Source organism: Myotis davidii, unplaced genomic scaffold (assembly GCF_000327345.1).
Source record: "Myotis davidii unplaced genomic scaffold, ASM32734v1 scaffold510, whole genome shotgun sequence".
Classification (NCBI taxonomy): Eukaryota; Metazoa; Chordata; class Mammalia; order Chiroptera; family Vespertilionidae; genus Myotis; species Myotis davidii.
Window position 1 is genome coordinate 537,852 of NW_006282203.1, and position 20,376 is coordinate 558,227.

General features: G+C 49.4%; 1 protein-coding gene across 1 annotated transcript in view; it reads left to right on the forward strand.

The window, feature by feature from the left end:
• The window catches only part of LOC102754740 (kinesin-like protein KIF26B), a gene marked incomplete at its 3' end in the record, with an annotated part of 146,217 nt that extends 127,858 nt beyond the window's left edge, over positions 1-18,359 (forward strand). The window contains exon 5 of the mRNA XM_015570820.1: positions 18,179-18,359. Within this exon, the coding sequence (XP_015426306.1) occupies positions 18,179-18,359 (181 nt within the window). The remainder of the gene's footprint in view (positions 1-18,178) is intronic.
• Positions 18,360-20,376: the final 2,017 nt, after the last annotated feature.

Sequence of the window (20,376 nt, forward strand, 5' to 3'; positions counted from 1 at the left end):
CAGCCAGGTTTGGTCTCCAGCCCCTGACTTGGGTCTTTGCTGTGCTTCTCACGGGTTCTCTCTGGAGCGATGCCGGAGTCTGGTTTTGGGTGAACCAGGCCTTTCTTGGCGTTAGGTGGGTTTTTCCTTCAGAAAATGGCCTTTGCAGGAAAAAAAAAAAGGCATGTTTTGCAGCAATAGTCACTCCCAATGGCCAGTCCTGATGCCAAGTCGCCAGGCGGCCCAGTGGGTGACCGCGATCTTGGTCACGTGCTTTGTGAATGGGCTGCTCTATGGGGACGCGTGTTGCTAACACTGTATGGGAAAGCCCACGGCGATGCCACTGCCACCAGAGCGGATACACGGTGACTCTACTGTTCACCCTCCAGGCCCCGCCCGGGGCTCCTTCCTCACTCACTCTCCTGACCCTCGGTGTCTCCACAAATGAGCCACCTGCTGCATGTTGGGGGCAGGGCGGGGGGTGTGGGAGTAATGAGCCCACCGGCCTGCCCGCCCCCATTGGGCGCTCCGAAGGGGATAGAGGAATCCTGCACAGCCAACGATCGATCGGAGCTGTCAGCTCATAAATATGTGAGCTCCTCGTAGGTAATGAGCTCCCTGACAGCCGAGCTGTCATTCGCACATTCTCGTCAGCTGAACACAAAGTTCCCGTCGCCAGACAGTCCCTGGACACTGGGGACTCCAGCCGGTGTGAGTGGGGAGGGGCTGGCTGGTTGCTCTGACACTGTTGGCTGCTGTCCAGGCTGTGGTCCTCGCCCTCACCCTCACTGCCCCCCTTCCCGCCCTCCCGGCAGGGGCTGTCTCTCCTGGTATTTTGATTCCTCTGTGTAGACGACATTTTTACAGGATGGCACTCAGAATAGGGAAAGAGTTGCATATATAAATGGAGACGGGAAAAGTAGCTGCTAGCATTTAGCTTTTGGCCATAGTGCCTACATCTGTACAAGTTCCAATCTCTATTGTGTTATGTTTTAAACTCTGTCAGGTGCTTAATAATAATCATTTCAGTGGTTTACTGTACATGTAACTTTAAAGGAAAGGCCTGCAGATGGGAGTTAGGGCAGGAAGCAGATATTCGGGACACAAACGTTTATTGAACACCTAATACATCACAGGCACTTTTTGCAGTGAATCTAGGAGAGGAGTGATTAAAATAATCCTATTGTAACGCATGGTGGTGGGGAAGGGGTCACAGGCCGGGAGCCTCGGTCTAGAAGGGTGAGCAGGAAGGTGGCTGGGAGGGAGGACATCTTAGGGGAGCTGGCACGAGTCTCTGCTTACGCACAGAGGCAAGAATGTGTAGGGCAGTGGTTCTCAAACTTCCTGATGCCACGACCCTTTAATACAGTTCCTCTTGTTGTGGTGAGCCCCAACCATAAAATTATTTTCGTTGCTACTTCATCACTGTAATGTTGCTACTGTTACGAATCGTCATGTAAATATCTGATACGCAGGATGTATTTTTATTGTTCGCGACCCACAGGTTGAGAACCACTGGTATAGGGCATCATGCAATTATATGCCTATTGCATGCACATTAAAACAAAATACTTCTCCAGATTCTCAAAATAGGCAATGGTTAGTAACACAGATCACATCGATTAGGATGGTATGATGGTGATGATCAGTTGTATCAGATAAGAGTCAACGTTATGTCACATTTTCATGCCGATTAGAAACGGTGGATCATGGGTCAGGCACAGGAAAGGATATAGGAATGGACCCCCGCCTGTGCTGAGAGCTTTGGTTCTGTGACTCAGGGGGTGGATGTCTCATTCTACTTGTTAACTCGTCTTAACTGAATATCCGTTCCTGCAAATCACTGCTCCAACAGAGAGATCAGACTATTGAGTCCTAAGAACTTGATTTCACTTGAGAATTCAGAAGAAATCGGAAACTGTCTACAGTATAGCACAGGATTGAGTAATTCAGTCTTTTTACAGTTGTAATGAATAGCTACCTACTTGTCAGCATTCCGTTAACCAGTTACCTTATTAAGGTGCGCACCCCAAATTCATGGTAGTGGGAAAATGTACTGATGAGCCTTCTAAAACACCCAGGGAGGGTGGAATCAATGTTTTGGATGCTTTTAATAGCAAGTCAAAGTGTCATGTTGCTTACAAAATCTATAGCTTTTTAGAGCTTGGGAGTCGTTAGGGATCATCTGTTTTGATGACTTATTCACATCTTTGGAGAATGGCATTCCGGGTGTGGGAACTGTGCAAACGTCTGAGAGCAGAGTTGGTGGGCACTCCCACACTCCGACACATTCATTCTTGGATCCATCTGGGCACGCAAGTGTTTTCATTCAACAGATATTCTTAAAGACGTTACAACACACAGACTAAACATTTAAATGAGATACCTCTGTCCCTCCCAGGAGCTTACAGTCCTGTGAGGAGGTGAGACATGCGGTCAAGAATGTAAGTGGAAAGTTATTTTTGAAACAAAAGTTCAGAAATGGAAAATTGCTTCCAAGCAAAATGGATGACTGTGCCTGAAATAGAGAACGTGTGCATTAACTCGGACTTTGATACACATATTTGTTTTACGTGAGGAATTTAGAGTCCCCAGCCAGAGAGAAAAAGTTGGTGAAATTAAGTGTTTTGACTTAACGCCTGTTTTTGTGCTGGGGGAAGCAGAGCAGGGTGACATTGAGCTGTTGAATTGTCACTCTAATAAGAACATGTTGTTCAAGCACAAGAGCATAATTGATTTAATTACCTTGAAAATACAATTTTGAAAAAATGTTTTTTTAAAAATTGAGGATTCATTAGGGAATAATAAATGTAATCAGTACCTAAAGGCATGTCTCCCATCCCAACTACCCCAGGGACCAGCTCAGGAACCTGGGCTTGGAGCCCCCTCTGGAGGAGAGAGAGAGCCCTCCCCTGCTAGCCTGGCAGCCAATGGTTTTTCCCCTAAAGGTCAGAAATGGAGAAAAGGATCGTCTAATCAAATTGACTTTTGGAATTAACCTTATAAAGCAGAAATCCACAGCCCTCACCTCCTGGAGAACCGGGGGAGGATGTCTGCTTCATTAGGCAACTTCAAAACATCCCTCCCTCGATGCAGACGAATAAGGACATGGGCAAATAATTACAACGAAGACAATAATTATATTTGTTTTATGAGCAGGGCCTGCAAAGCCCCATGCCACAAAATCTCTTATGGAGTGCCATCATTTAAGAAGCCAATGGACTCGAAAAACAAACAGAAAAATCTGTTTATTCGTTCGCTCATTCCACAAGTGTTTCCTGAGCACCTACTGTGTACCAGGCACCATTCACAATAAAAGCCCTGGCTCTCATTAGCACGGCTTCCACTGGAGAGGTGATAGTACGAGCCCTGACCACCACCGTCCCTTAGGGGCACTGTGGCGTGAGTGAGTGTGGGCAGGGAGGCAGGGGCACGGGTGGGTCTGGGAACCCTCAGGAGACTAGAGCCAGTGGTCAGCAAACTCATTAGGCAACAGAGCCAAATATCAACAGTACAACGATTGAAATTCCTTTTGAGAGCCAAATTTTTTAAACTTAAACTATATAGGTAAGCACGTTGTTATGAACTTAATGAGGGGACTCCTAAGCTGGTCTTTGCTAAAAACGTCCTCAATCTGATTGAGGTACGTTCGCTGAGGTCGACCCCTTCCAACCCTCCCATCCACACTCGTCTTGTATACTTGTTTCCTCTATCTCAGTGATGGCGAACCTTTTGAGCTCGGCGTGTCAGCATTTTGAAAAACCCTAACTTAACTCTGGTGCCGTGTCACATATAGAAATTTTTTGATCTCTGCAACCATAGTAAAACAAAGACTTACATTTTTTATATTTATTTTCTATATTTAAATGTCATTTAACAAAGAAAAATAAACCAAAAAAATGAGTTTGCGTGTCACCTCTGACACGCGTATCATAGGTTCGCCATCACTGCCCTAGAAGAAACATCAGTGACGTGTGCAGTTCCACCGGCTCTAGCGTCATAACAGAGATAACCAGGAAGTCGGAACGTTTTCACTCGATTTAGATAAATCTCTCTGTTGCCTACAGTTTCTCTCAGAATAATTTGCTTTCTGTAGATCTGTGTTTAATTGTTTCAAACACACTTATTAGCTACAAGACAAAAAAGTAACCATGAAGGATGTAATAAAGACACGAGTTGAGAGAGATGAATTACTTGAAGGGAATCCACTGAGTTATCTGCTTATTTTTAATTTGCTTATTCTTCCTGCCTTCTCCCGCCCTCCCCAGACCACACACACACACACACACACACACACACACACTCACTCACACACACTCATACTCATATTCATGCACAGCCCCAAGCTACTTAGCCATAGCATTAGAGAGAAAATCATTGTAAGAAAGGGAATAGGAAGGGTGGAGGGAGTCCCTTCTTCGTGCCCAGGTTAGTTCATGTCCTGTCCCTGGTGGCTGTTCCTGTCCCAGGCGACTTCACAGCGTAACCGCCCTGCACCTGCAGAAATAGGCAAATAAGCAGGTCGGCTCAACAAAACGTTAAGTTTCAGGTCTTTGTTAGCAAAAGGACTTGACCGTGGAGTCTCCAGAGGCCACGATTCCTATGGGATCTACTTCCTTTCACAAGTTATTTTGCTGGAGTAATCAATCTCTCATCTATACCGTCTGCTTCGTGGAGGCCACTTTTCTACTGAAAACAAAAGCTGCCTTCTTTCCTCTGCTCCGGGCTCCCGAACCTGACCGTCACAGGGTGCGTTCGCCATGGTTTCCCGCCATCTGCGCAGGCTCCATCCCAGGGGGCCTGGCAGGGCAGTGGGTGCGAAAGGAGCTGTGAGTTCCTGTCTCTGTCCCTCTCGGGCTGCTGCAGGCCGGCAGTCTAGCACACAGTCCAGGTCCGGGTCCTTCAGTCTGGCCACAGGCGGGGGCAGGCGTCCCAGCCACCACTGTCTGATCCCTGCAATGCACAGACCCCATGCAAAGTGCTGTCCTTTGAAACAGCTTAATTATTTCTTGAGATTTCAATTGTAGTAAATAATTTGTTCAACAAGGAGAGATTTTGATATGAAAGGGCAAAGAAGAAAAAACTCCCTTTAGCAAGCAAAACCAACGGCTGTATTCAGTTTTAATTAACCAGGAAGCCCCCAAACCCCAGAGCGTGCCACCCCGCATTGACGATTAATTAGCGTTGCTCTGAAGGAGCTGCAGGCGTTGAGCTGGGAGGTTGGGAGCGAGGCGCTGTTTTCCCTGCCAGCGCCGTCCATCCCTAGCTCCACACCTTGATGGCCACGTGCTGCTTCAGGCCACAGCTCCTGTGAAGTGTGGGGTGTCACGTCAGTTTGCAATTTCGCATGATCAGCAGAGGAGGAAAGTGAGACTGGTACACCGTTTTTTTGTAAAAGACATTAAAAGTGAACAATGCAATTGCTTTCCAGTTTTCAATGCTTTTCAAGACGATTTTCTACCAAACAGCTGAGGAAGATAAATATTAAGGAAAACTCCTAAGGAATGAGTGGTCACTCTTGGCCTTTAAATGGCCATCCGTTTATGGTAGGTCATGCGGGTTCCTTTTTTACATTACATTAGCATATTTATATATATACATGAATATCTATCTATCTATATATATATGTATATATATATGAATGGCTTAACTAGAAACTACTGGAGTTAGCATCTAAGAGGCAGCATGATGTAATGAAAAGAACATTAGACTCATTAGATTCTTGAAATCGAATTATCTGGAATATGCTTATTCCTTGAAGGAATCTTAATTTTAGTTGGATCGCCCTTGAACTCTAGAGGTTTATATATACATATATTATGGACAGTGGTTTCTCAGCAGAAAAATCAGGCACTGCTGTCCCACAAGAAATGGGCTTTAATAGTGTAGGGTTGTCTCTTTCTCTGTCTATACTTACGGGCAAGTGAACTAGCTGGGCTGTAGTTACATGGTTTCATCAATTCCATTTCATAAGGTGAGACAGCTCTCATGTACTCATGTTTATGAAAGATACCAGGAATGGCAATGAACTCAAATCAGACGTATCTAGTCTGGATTTTTAAACATTCATTCACCTTTACGTAGGTTTGGCGTCGTAGGTATTCACAATTCTGTTAATTTTTTTGTGTTGTGAGTCCTCACCCGAGGATATTTTTCCATTGATTATTAGAGAGAGTGGAAGGGAGGGGGATAGACAGGGAGAGAGAAACATCGATGTGAGAGAGACACATCCATTGGTTACCTCCCACACGTGCCCTGACCAGGGCTGGGGATTTAACCTCCAACCGAGGTACGTGCCCTTGACCAGAATTGAACCCCGAGCCCTTCAGTCCGAGGGCCAATGCTCTATCCGCGGACCAACCCGGTGAGGCCTCTGTTAATTTCTGTGATGAGTCCAGTAGGCCAGGGCCTGGCTCCAGAGGAGGTTAAGCTGCCCAGTTTCCCTGGTACCGCGCAGGCACCAGCCGGGACATAGAGATCTGCAGGCAGCGAGCATCTGGTCAGAGGGATGGATGACTGGAAAGGCCAGTGAGCGCAGGAACCAGAGCCCGGGGACCTGCGTGCAAACAGGAAGGACGCCAGTGCGGTCTGTCCAGGCCGGAGGACCCAGACCCAGGGCATGGCCCGGGCTGCACAGCAGGGATAAGAGGGAGGGGAACAGGGGTGCAGCTAGGTTGTCACACCTGGTGCATGACTGCTGGCACCAGGTCAGACAGCAGGCCAGGCTGTGCCCCCCTGGCATTGCCCAGGGGCCTCAGTCCACACTCCGCAAGCAGAGTGCCCTGGAGAGGCCCCGCCAGCCTGTGTGTTTCCTGTGCTTTCTCCTCCCTGATAATTCAGTTCTCTCTTACGAGTGTGTCCAGCAGGTGGGAGCGCATCCCTCCAGGACCCCAGGGAGCGAGGAAGGGGGCCTCGGAGGAACACTGACTTGCTGTAAGGACGAAGCCGATCGCCTTGGGGTCACAAGCTGAAATGCCGCCATGTGGCATCAAAGGCAGTTTTCACGTTGTAGTGTTAAGAGCCGCATGTGGCTCGCGAGTCGCGGTTTGCCGACCACTGCCTTAGCCTTTCCCAGCACACGTGAAGGAGGATATGTTTGGGTTAGTCCATCTTCCAGCGTCCTTGAAAGTGTGGGGGTGCTCACTCCTAAACTAAGAGAGGTGCTGAGGCTCAGGCAAGATAGCAGCGCCTGGGGCTGACATACTAGGTTTGCCGAACACAAAGAAACAGAGACGTGTAATGAGAACTGCCCATAGAGTGTGGCACCAAGTCGTCAGGTTCTGCGCGAAATTCAGTCCATTAGAGCAGAGGTTCCCAACCTTCTCTGGGGCCCCTGGACCCAGCCCCCTGCAGATGGCATCTCAGCTGTTAGTGCAGGCGCCAGGCTTCATGCAGAGGAGAAGGTTTGCCTTTGAATAGCTTTTGTAAAAAAAATAGTTTCTGAATGGGTTCCCTTTTCTCCCATGAGTCTCTCCCCTTGAGTCATATTTTCATTTACCCGGCATATTGTCACTCTGTCCATGGAAAAATCCAGACACACATGGATCAGCAACATCCACCAACAGCATGGCTTATTCAAATTCTTACGCATAGTTGGTATACAATGTTATATTGGTTCTGTTGGTTTCAGGCGACAATGTGGTGGCTTGACATTTTTATACCCGACAGTGAGATCACCGCACTAACTCTAATGATCTAATGATCATTTGTCACCCTGCGAACTTACCACAATGCTACTGACTGTATTTTCCCCTCTCCCTTCTCACCCGCCCTCTCCTGTCCTGCCTTCGGGCCTGAGTGAGTGCTCTGCTCCCCAGACATCACAGTCCAGGAAAAGCTTTCAGCTCCAACATGACGGGAAGCTCTTTAGCGGGTGCGGGGCTTCCGGCTGCGTGCCTGCAGGCTTCTCCCAGCATCTCTCCATCTCTGCTGCATGTGGTGGAGCCCACACAGCGACCAGGGACTGCTGGTGACGTGGATCCTTCTTACCTGTGCAGTTTAGGGGGGGGACTATCGAACCCAGAGCAATTGCTGGGTGACTCAGGATGATCTTCGGGGTATGGATAGCCTATGGATTGCACAGTTCTTTTGTGCATTCAGTGAATATTGATTGACTGCCTCCTAAGCAACTTCCAGCATTCTGTAGGTGCGGGAGAGGCGCGAGGGGGCCTAGCGATGTGCCGTGGTGGTGGTTGTGGGTGGATGGTTCTCGTCACGCAAGGACTCGCTCTGGGTTGGGGTTACAGAAACAGAGAAGCCATTTCCCTGTAATTTGCCTTTCTCATCCTCATTCTGGGCATGACCTAGCTCACTCAGCTGAGACATTTCCCCCTGTGATACGGAGCTATGTTGCTAAGCAACTGGATCAGTAATTGGTAAATGCTTATATATGATTTGATTTGAGTTACATATAAAAATATGTAACTGCTTTTTTTTTTGGTCTTTATTACTAGGCAAGTGATTATCATTTGGTTTTATTTTGCCCAAATAAAATAAAATAACCGCTTTCATTTAGCAAATTGCATAATAGCACGATGCACTGGAAAGACCCTGGCTCTGGAAGACAGAAAACTTAAATCCCAATCTCAGGCCTGAGAAGCACTAGCCCTGTGACCGTGGATGAGATCTGGGAACTGCCGAGCCTTCATTTTAAAAATCTGTCATCTGCAGTCCAGTCACCTCCCCTGCTCCCCTCACAGGCGAGTGAGGGTGGATGTCACCATGTGTAAAATGCGTCAGGAAGAGTGAAACATGCCGAGGTCCAAGCGTGACCGGCAGCGGCAGGCCGCTCCCTCCAGGGACTTGGCGTGTGTGGGTGTGGATCCAAAGTGGAGCCATGAAGCACCGAGTGAGCGTATTCTATGCCATCAACAGGGCACACGCCACGGGCAGGTCCAGGAGGAAACACGTGGTATTGACCTTCAGCGAGTTAACAGTGCAGTGATGGAGGAATACTAATAACGTAGAGAAGTGAAAGGCCTCATAGCAGAGCAGCATCTGGCTAAGTGTTAAACTGCAAGGCATATACTCAAGTCCAATGGCTGTGAGGTTTCAGGGTAACGGCTGGTGGTCCCTGAAGGAGTCAGTGAGGGCAACGTGCACAAGCCCTTGAAGAATGGGCTCACTTTAGAGGGAAAAATAAAGGGAAATTGGAGCCATCATCAGTATGGGTCAACGTTATGCATCGAGTTGCAAAAATCAATCCATTTTCTAATCGCAACCGTGCCCGGCTATGGCATCTCCACAATATTGTTGGAGGTTGCCGGCCGGCCATGTTTTGCCTCCTAGCAGTAAACATTTTATTTGAAGTCATGTCATGAATTATTTCCTGCACTAATGAAATGGATCATTTACATAAACATCAGGAAAAAAAAAACCCCAGACCCATATGCTTTGGGTCTCTGGGGACATGGAAATGACCTTGGTGACAGCCAATTAGAAAAAGGAGAGGTGACGGAGGATGCCCTATTCCCGCTTGGAGAGTTTCCAAAAAGGGCTGCCATGCTTCGTGGCAGAGCCAGGAGACCGTGAAACAGGTGCTGTGTCAGGATGGAGCCGGGCTGGCGTGTTTTCTTTCCATGTAGACGGGCATCTTCACTGTTTCCGGAAGCCAGCTCTGCCCCAGACCACTGCCGCTTGTCACGTGGCCTCCCGCTTCACAGTCTGTTGTATTCCCCTCTCCCCCGTGTCACTGACCCCACGGATTCCGGGAGCCGCTGCGATCTGTCACGTCATTGCTCATTATCAGGCAGTCTCCATCCTCAGAGCATTGACATGCCTTCTAATGGCATGGAGGCCACGGAGCCCGTGGCGGCCCGGCCATTGTCACGTTCAATCGCAGCTTGGATTGTCTTTTTCATGCTGACGGTGGAGATTTCTGCCTCTGGGGTCAGGACCTGTTTCTCTGCAGCAGATGTGGTTGCTCTGGGGGCCTCCCCCGGCCTCCTCTGGGGCAGATTTTCAGTTGCCATCTCTCCAATCAATCGCCTGGCCCAATCGAGGAGCGCTTGAGTGACCTCTTAATTTTTACAAACCGTTACCCACCTCTCAGAGCATCCCACACTGGACTCCCCCCCACCCCCCCGCATTGGGCAAGATGAAATGCGCTCAGGATGTGGTTAGCAACACACAGTGCGTCAGAATTTTTCAAAGGAAAGCAAATCTTTTAAGAAATGCCTGTGCCGCCTGCTGTTCCTGCCTGTTGCCTAAGGAAAGTTCTGTTCCTGAGGAAACTAATCATTCTTAGAAGATCGATAGGTCAATATTTCAGGAATCCCTGACGCTAAGGTTGGGAAGCCCCAATTTAGTTCTCATGAGAGGCACGTAGGCTGAAGGGCTTTCCGTTGAAGCTTTTCACAATTCCGAAAACCCAGGGTAGGGTAGTCTGTCACACAAATGCCAAAAAATTTAAAAGACAGAAAATCTCCGTAAGTTCTCCTCCAATCTGCGTAGAGACCTAAGGCATTTTCCCCGCCTAAACCAGTGAAAGTCAACAGGTAATTGTTGACCTGATTTGTTATTTTAGATGTGGGTAGATTTGGACAGGGAGAAAAAGTCACCTGCCCATGGGAAGGTCACCTCAGTTCTACCCTGGTGTCTGAATTCATGTGCCACCACATTGATGTGTGAGGGTGGCTGTCTCCTGGGGGAGATGAGGAAGGCTACGGAGACAGAGGGGGAGAACCCAGAGGGAAGAATCGAGCTCCGTAGTGTTTCATTCTTGCCAAGTCCACACCATCGCTCTTCTCCTCGCAGGGTGATTATGGCGCCGACTTTTCTATAGGTGTTCAGTAAATATTAATTTCATCCTGTTAGAGGAACTGTCTTGTTTTTTCCTGAAATAAGGCGCAGAGAATGAAAGGAAGCTGATGGAGGTTTAAAGCTATATGCTGCGATGAATAGCTTTAGGAAAAATGTGATACTATCCATGCTAGGAATGAGACAAGGAAATATTGCTTATAATGGCTGTTGAGATTAATTTTTTGTTGTTTGAAATCTTGTAAAAACAACCACTCATTTGTTTTTCTCCGTATGAACAAAGAACTTGTAAGGCATTCATTACACAAAATACACCTCTAGCCAGAATGTCTCTCTACCTTTTCAGTTCTTTCCTGACTGCTTCTCCTTTGTGTCACTGAATAATACAATTATACAGGAGTGATTCCCTGACCTTCACCTGTCTGCGTGTCTGAGGTACTATATAAAAAGAACAGAAGCTGCTGACTTCCAAGAAATTGGAACACATGAAATAGAGCTCCAACAGCTGGTTATGATGATGTCAAAATTAAAATAAATGTTCCTACAGATTATAGAGATGGCTATAAAATGTGACTTATTAATTTCCAAGTTGTGGAATTCTCATATATTTTTATATACATGTTTAAGAAGAACATAACTGTTAAAATGTATTTTTTAATTTTTCAGTTGCAGTGGGCATGCAATATCATATCAGTTTCAGTAGACAACATAGTGATTCCACAAGAAAATGATTTTTACATGTAATGTCAAAATAAACTCCTCCATTACTATTTTTCTGCATGGAGGCCAACAGAGGCTTCCCTAAATGGAATAGAAATTCCAGGATCCTTGCAGAATCTCGGCATTGGCAGAGATTTTGGAATCGTCTGATTTTCCAGATGCGTGCTCACTTATCCTGATATTCCATGCAAATGGGTTTTTAGCCACTACTTGGAAACGTCTAGTGCAGGGGTGGGCAAACTTTTTGACTCTCAATGGGTTTTTAGCCATTACTTGGAAACGTCTAGTGGCAGAAGGCTCACTATTCCATGAGGCAGATCCATTGCTATGGTTTATCCAAGCTCACCCAGATGCCCCTTATACCTACTGTTACATCCCACCTGCTCATTTTGCCCCCTGGGTAGAGATTTTAGGTGCAGTATGAGGCACACAGACCTAGATTCATTCTGGGCTCCCCTATTTAGTATTGCATACCTTTGAAGTGCCACCTATGAAGCTCTTCCTGTGTACTAGCCACTTTATATGCACTCGTTTAATTTTCATAAAGAGTCTATAAAAGTGGGTTCTATTTTTGCTGTATCTTGCTATGCAGAAAGCGAGGCTTGATGCTAATATTTGTGATAATGGTAATGATGATAGTGTTATTGAATGCCAGTTATGTGCCAGGTGCCGCGCTAGGCCCTTTATGTACATTATAAACATTACCAGAATTCGAGTGACTTGCCTATTATCTGCCCAGTATCAGATACTGCCTAGTATCTGAAAAAGCTGCATGTTCAAAATCAGGTCAGATATGAAAAGGACTCTGAATTTAATTCTTTAAGCCTCATTTCTCTGTCTGGTGAACGGGAGTACTATTATCTTCCTCACACGGTTTCCTGAAATTAAGAAAGTTGGCCTAGGAAATTATCGAGAAGTCTTGCTTGAAAAATACTTCCTGCCACATATCATTTACTCACATCTTTAAAGACAGTTTTTTAAAAATTCGGTTCCTTCCCCCTTTTCCAGGTTTATATTCCCCAGTCTCAATATCCCTAGCTCCTTCAGTCTTGAGTCATTCATTCAACAAATATGTCTGAACTCTGTCCTATCAAAACTTACATTCTAGGCAGGAAACAGCCACTAAACAACACACATGATAACTAGTCATCCTATATAATAAAAGCCTAATATGCAAATCGACCGAATGGCAGAATGACTGGCAGCACAACCAGTCGCTATGACACACACTGACCAGCAGGGGGAAGACGCTCAATGCAGGAGCTGCCCCCTGGTGGTCAGTGCCCCGCAGAGGGAGGCGACTGGTGGCAGCGGCACGGGTGGGGCCAACGAATGGGCGGGGCCAGGCCGGCCACAGTGGGTGCCAGTGAGGGCCCTCCCTGATCGCCCTGCCGGTTGCCCCACAGATCGGCTCTGATTGCCAGCCAGGCCTAGGGACCCTACCCATGCACGAATTTCGTACACCAGTCCTCTAGTCTATTATGTTAGAAGATAATCATTGCCATGGTGGTGAGGAGGGGTGGGTAAGGCAAGCAGGACAGGTGAAATAAGGACATTGGGAGTGGGTGGTGTATCATTTACTATGGCTATGTAACCAGTGACCCCTAAAATGTAGTGGCTTGAAGCAGCAGTGATTGCTCATGGTTTCCAGAGTTCAGAAATTCAGACAAGACATAGTGGGGATGGCTTATCTCTGCCCCATAATGCCTTGGGCCTTAGTCAGAAGATGTGAATGGCCTGGGCTTCTCCCCACATGGATTCTGGGATCCCAGGGTGAGAGAGCCAGGTAGAAGCCATATTACCTTTTATGACCTAACCCTGGAGGCTATATAGCATCATTCCCTGCATATACTGTTGGTAAAGGCAGTTTCAAAGGTCCACTCGGGTTCAAGGAGAAGGGAAATGAGCCCTACCTCCCACTGGAGACGTGTCAGTGTTGCATCATCGGAGGAATACATGGGATGGAATACATCTTGGCATAGCCACCTGGGAAGTGCAGTCTGCATGGTAGGTAGGGTAGGTTCATGGATGAAGGTAACATTTGAGCAATGATTAAAGGAGGTAAGAGAGTGATCCATATGCCTGTCTATATGGGGCAGAGCATTCCACGCTGAGGCGAGAGCCTGGGCAAAGGCCCTGAGGGGCGTGGGGGGAGTGTACCAGGAGCATTTGGAGGCCAGGATGGCTGGATTAGAGAGATCAAAGAAGAGAAGAACAGGAAAGGTGGTCTGAGAGATATGGGGGAGGATCTATGGGAGGCCTTATAGGCCATTGTAAGTACTTTGGCTTTTATTATGAGACTAGAGGCCCGGTGCACACATCGTGCATGGGAGTAGGGGCATGGGAGCTTGGCCGACACCCACCTAGGAAAGGGGCTGTGTCTGCTGCCATCCTCCCCCGGTTCCCCATCCCAGCCCGAGCCTGAGGGCCCTGGTGGGGTCAGGAGAGGAGGCGACAGTCGCCGGGCTGGGCGTGAAAGGATTGGATGCTGTACGCTGCTGTCAGCGCTCTGCCACTGCACAGTTCCCTGCCTCCCCCCTCCTCCTTCCCTCGCTGCCGCACTGCCACCACGGCAGGCGGGCAGCCCCAGGGAAGGGAGAGGACGGGAGCGAGATAAACCCTTGTGTCGAGGGCTGACTTTCAGTAGATCACAGCGAGGGAGCTGCTCCGCTACATAGGAAACCCCGACCCAGAAGCAGGTCTCTACGAATGGTTGAGCACCAGGGGCAATGGCTGCTGGCTGGCCGGGAGGAGGGGCCGCAGGAGGTTGGCTGTGGGAGTGCACTGACCATCAGGGGGCAGCTCCTGCATTGAGCATCTGCCCCCTGGTGGTCAGTGCGCATTGTAGCAACTGGTCAACCGGTCGTTCTGGTCATTTGGTTGTAGTGGTTGCTTAGGCTTTTATATATATCGATGAGAAGCAAAGTGGAGGGTCCTGAGCAGTTATGTGTTAAAAGGATCACCCTGGCACCCTAGCTGCTTTGGCTCAGTGGATAGAGTGTCAACCAGTGGACTGAAGGGTCCTGGGTTTGATTCCAGTCAAGGGCACGTGCCCAGGTTGCAGGCTCAATCCCCAGTAAGGGGCATGCAGGAGGCAGCAGATTGATGATTCTCTCTGATTATTGATGTTTCTATCTCTCTCTCCCTCTCCCTTCCTCTCTGAAATCAATAAAAAAAATATATTTTAAAAAGGGTCACTCTGGCTACTGGGTAGAGAATAGACTGGGTGGCAGGGAGGTGACAGAACAAGGGAGGCTACTGTAGTCATCAAGGCAAGAGGAATTAGTGGCTCAGATCAACATGGTGGCAGTAAAGGTGGTGGAGGTGGGCAGGTCATAGGTCTGTTTTGAAGCTGGAGCCAACACCATGTCTTGATGGACTGGCTGTGTGGTGTGAGGAAGAGGGGAAGGGGTCATAGAATTTCTGGGCCATTGTAGGGATAGAATTGCTGTTTTCTGAAACAGGGGAGGCTGAGGGCACACAGCTTTGCAGGAAATAATCAGAAATTCGATTTTAGAGATGAAAGTTTGAGATGTCTCTTAGTTATCCAAGTGGAATTGCTGAAGAGGTAGTTGAACAAATAAGCATAGAGTTCCAGAGAGAGGCCTAAGCTGGAAATAAAAATTCAGGCAGCATAGGTATAACGATGTTATTAAAATTGTGATCCCAGAAGAAAACAGTAAGAGACTGAGTGTAGGAGGAGGGACGGGGACAAGGACTGAGCCCTGAGGCACACACCACTGAGGGCTGGGGAGAAGAGGAAATTGCGAAGGAAGGACCTAAGAAAGCAAACGTGTCAGGCAGGACGCGCTCAGTGCTCTGAGGGGTCCCATAAGGTGGGGCCGAGACCGTCACACCCAGGAGCCCTGAGGGTCGTTGGGGCCTCACAAGGGCAGTTTCAGAGGAGCAGTGGGCCGGTCACCTCATTGGAATGGGTTTATAGCGAACGGGAGGAGAGTTGGAGAAGCAAGTGTACACACGTCCCATAAGTTCCGTCGCAAAGATGAGCAAGGAAACAGAGCAGTAGCTGACTAAGGAAGGAGAATCAAGAGAAGGATTTGTGTTTTAGCTTTGAAGATGGGAGACATAACAGCAAACTTGTATGCTGTTGGAGATGATCTAGTATAGAGGGAAAGTTTATATTGTGAGAGAAGAGAAGGGAAGGGGAGGGCAGAGGAGAGAAACCCTGGTGTTATGTTCTTGTGTCCTTTCTTGTGTTTCAGTTTCAAGGACCCTCACTTTCCCCTTGGGCAGGGAGTGTGGGTGTGGGTGGGACAGATAAGAACAAGGGAAGCAGCAGCAGGCCCTTCTAAGTTGCCTTTCAATAGCATTTTCTTCTCCCTTCTCCTCTCTGTCCCCCCGTTTGGACTGGGAACCCCAATTGGTGGGGGAGTGGGAACCACAACAACCGCCTGGACAGAAGAATCCTATTGTGAATGGAGAAGCAGCACCTGCCGGTCGCGGGTCACCGTCTCCCCCTCTTCCTGACCCTCCAGGACACAGGCAGCCGGGCTGGCAGGCGGGAGGGTCGCTGAGCGCAGGACTGGGCGCCAGGAGAGCATGACGCTGACACGCACGTCCATCCGCACGAGTCACTGTTGGCTCAGGGAGAGAATCTCAGAGAGAATGAAAGCTGCCACGCGGCTCCATCTCCTCGCTGACCAGCTCTGCCTCGCCTGCAGCTGGAGGGAGCGTGGCGATGAGGCCATAAAAAGAAACGATTCCAAGGTTTGCTCTCCGCCGCCTGGCGTGAGGAGTTCTGTGGAAACCTTCCAGCGCCCTTCGTTTTCATCACCCTTCACCTGAGTGCCCCTAGGGTTTCCCACGTTCGGGATTGGGGCTGTGAGGTGTCATTCCAGCAAGATCTGTTATTCCCGTATCTCATTGCTCTCTATTCACTCTCGTGGACCCCATGTTCAGTTTTATGGCTCAGAAAAGCTAAGCTATGAAATAGTAATTCTTCGCTATATCTGTGCCGTGGCAGTTTTGTAGCTCAGGGGACTGGTTGGTCAAAAGCATGATAATGACTACCCTAGTCAGTGGTCAGCAAACTGCGGCTCAGCAAACCGTGGCTCGCGAGCCACATGCGGCGCTTTGGCCCCTTGAGTGCGGCTCTTCCACAAAATACTGACTTCTGCGCATGGGCCACAAAGTTTCAATCGCACTGTACATGCGCGCCCGCACGTGGTATTTTGTGGAGGAGCCACACTCAAGGCGCCAAAGAGCCCCGTGTGGCTCATGAGCCGCGGTTTGCTGACCACGGTCCTAGCTGGTTTGGTTCAGTGAATAGAACGTCGGCCCGTGGACTGAAGGGTCCCAGGTTCGATCCCGGTCAAGGGCATTTACCTCAGTTGCAGGCTCAATCCCCAGGCCTGATTGTGGTTGTGGCGCGTGCAGGAGACAACCCATCGATGTTTCTCTCTCTGTCTCTCCCCCTGGTTGTGGTTGTGGCGCGTGCAGGAGACAACCGATGTTTCTCTGTCTCTCCTCCTCCCTTCCACTCTCTCTAAAAATCAATGGAAAAAACATTCTCGGGTGAGGATTAACAGTAGAAAAAAAGCATGATAACCACTGGTACAAAAGTAACACTGACTTTTCCAGATCCTCCCAATGCGGAGTCCGGGGAGGGAGAGGGAAGGTGGAAACGATGCTGATTTTATCTTTTCGATTCGCCGCTGTTGGGACCTGCGAGGTTACCGCTGGGAACACCGCGTGGTGATCAGGTTTTGACCTGCAGAACGAAGTCCTGGCCGTCCATTTGCTTAAGCAGCAGCTCACCCTGTTGAATGACATTTGATAAGGACATCGGGACTCTTTGAACAAGAGTCTGGAAACACTGCGAATTAATCCAGAAATGAGTGTAGGATAGTCCGTGAGATGCCTTCGCCCGACCCTGTTCCCTGTGTTCTCCCTCTTCGCTGTGATCAGACGATGATGCGTTACCTGACACAGAACATTTGAACGAGGGAAGATGCGGTGGAAATAGCCAGTGTTCTCAGTGGCGTGGCAACCTCGCCCCCGCCTTCCCGGCCCCTCCGTGCCCCTCACTGGCTCCGACCCGCTCGCCCTCCCACGTGCCCGGGGACCGCATTCTGTGTTGGGAGACCACCCCGCACAACCAGCCTGTTTCCGGGCAGCAGCCCCACCCCAGCCCTGCACAGCCGGCCGCATTCATTCCGATTCGCTGTTCCATTCCTAAAATCAGCTGGACTTATTCCCCCAAAGCTGGGGCGTGTGTTTCTCTCCCACAGGCACGTACATAGGGTGCCTTGATTGGCCTCCCCGTGGCCCTTTGCCAGGCCGGCCTGGCTTTACAAGGCGTCGGAATTTCTCCATCAGGCGTAAGGCCCCTCCCCTGGAGTTCACGCTGGAGAAGTTATGGTGTGATTAGCCTGATAGGTGCTGTTTACCCCTAAAGATGCCCGGCCTGTTCCTGCTTAAGCCGCGTGTCTGTGGGTAACAGACACTCCTGTGTAAATCTCCACCGCAGACCCGGGCACTTTTACGGCTCTTGGCTGCCGTGGAAATGATTGGGGAGCTCGTTAAGTCGACTCCGCTGTAGTTTAGAGCGGCAACGGAGCCCACGGAGGATGGAGAGAGAACGATTAAGCTTCAGCGAGAGCGAGGGGGTCCTTTAAGGGCGAGAGAATGAAGTCACGTGCACATCTGTGATGGTACCAGCCTTTCCCCTTACTGTTCACTTTCTGCATTTTCCCTCCAGAGCCGCCCAGAAGTTGAATCTGTCCTCTAAGAAGAGGAAGCACCGACCTTCCACCTCCGTGGCCGAGCCCCCGCTCTTCGGCACCAGCTTCAGCGGCATCCTGCAGACCTCCCCGCCCCCCGCTCCACCCTGCCTGCTGCGGGCTGTTAGCAAGGTGAAGGACACGCCGGGCCTGGGCAAGGTAGGCACCCGCCGTCTCCACGGGCTCAGGGTGTGGGGCTCTGTATGCGGGGAAAGGAGAAAACCAGGGCTCCGGTTCATTTGTTTGAAACACGAGGTTGACCATTGACCTATGAACAAGGAGGTCACGGTTCAATTCCTGGTCAGGACACATGCCCAGACTGCGGGCTCGATCCCCCATGTGGGGCGTGCAGGAGGCAGCTGGTCAGTGATTCTCTCTCATCATTAATGTTTCTCTCTCTCTCTCCCTCTGTCTTCCTCTCTGAAAAAAAAAAAGGAAAAAAAAAAGAAAGAAAGAATAAAGGAGGTGGCAGGGAGAAAAGGAGACAAAGTGGAATTCATTGGAAGTCCTGTAGGATTTTCTTTGGTTACATGTACTAAACAGTAAATTCAGACATTCCAGTTAATGGAGATCTGATTTGATTTTGGCACAAAAAAGGGGTTTCCCTTGTTGGACAGAATTGTCACCCTTGAAAGAAACACCAAAGACAGCAGGCAGAGGTAGGAGGCCGCGAGCAGACACAGCACAAGAATAAGATGTAAGGATGCTTCGTAGATGCAGTGACACGTTCATTGTGTTCTCCTCCTCGGAGAAATCACAGCTTCTGCTTTGGGGCCTGACTACTGGTGGGGTTTCTGGGGAGCGACTTCAGTTGTCCTGTTCTAGCCAAGAAACGCAGTTTGAATTTTGACGAAGACTTAGAAAGAGAGGCAGGAGCACTGTTTCCGGGTGTTGCTCAGCTACGTTGGGATAACTTGGTTTTTCAATGCCCTCTCGTCTGATAAACATCTGGGTGAAGCAACTGCGGTTGAGTCTTCAGTTGGTAAAGAAGCTGAGGTGGGTGGAAACCTGAGCGAGAGAACGAGGTGGCTGTTCCATGTCCCTTGCTTCCGGCGGGCATGGGGAGTCTGTGCCAGCACCATGGGAGGCCCCGGTGTCATTTGGAAACGTGCAGATCTGGCTCACGGGAGCTGCGGCCGTGTATTTCGGTCACTGATGCTCTTTCCCCTGGGCCCTCAGACATGGTTGTGCCAGGTTCATGGTCGTCAGTGGCCTCAGCCACAAGGCAGTCCTTCTGGGGTTCACCTGGGGCCCTCTTAAGGAAATACAATGAGTTTAATGTAGAACATAAGTAGTTGATGCTACATATCATCTAGAATAATAAAAGAGTAATATGCTAATTAGACCGGATGTCTTCCAGACATCATTCTGGACGTCTTTCCTGAGGCAGCTGGGCCTGGGGAAAGCCAGCCAGGTCCCAGGTGCCAGAGGGAAGCCGGTGTCAGCAGCTGGGAGAAGGAAGGCCTACCCTTGCATGAATTTTCGTGCATCGGGCCTCTAGTATATATATAAATCAGTATGTTTGATGTTGATAAACTTGATTCAATTGCCAAAAGCAACCTAATTATTTAAACCCCAGAGCAGGGGCCTCATGAGGTGCAAGCCCAGCCCAACCCCCACCTCATGCCCAGCCCCCAAGGACTTCCTCAGTGTTAGGTTCACTGAAGGAGGAACGCAGGAGGCTGAAAGGGGTAACGAATTATGAATTTACTAGAGGCCTGGTGCATGAATTCATGCATGGGTGGGGTCCAGCTGGCGGGCCTGCCCCGATCAGGGCCAATAGGGCCGTGCTGGCCGGGGGAAGGATATGCAGGAGGTTGACTGGTCGGCCCCACATCCTGGTCAAACTCCCTGTTGAACTCCCGGTCGAGGGGACAGTTTGCCTATTAGCCTTTTATTATATAGGATTAGGTCATCTGGAGACCAGAAGGGCTGAGCCCCCACATGGCGCCAGCGCCCAGGGGTGGGGAGGCAGAGGTTTTCAAGGACTCCAGGTGGGCTTTTTTGGTGGAGAGCTCTTTGGGTGGGTCCGGATCCTGGGAAAGTCAGGAGGGGAAAGATAAAGGTCTGAGCAATGGAATGTGGTCTAAGCAAAAGGGAGCGTGGGTGATGACGTGGTCTTCAGGGCAGTTCCCAGGGGAGGGGTAGTGTGGGAGGGTTTTTAGGGGTCCATTGA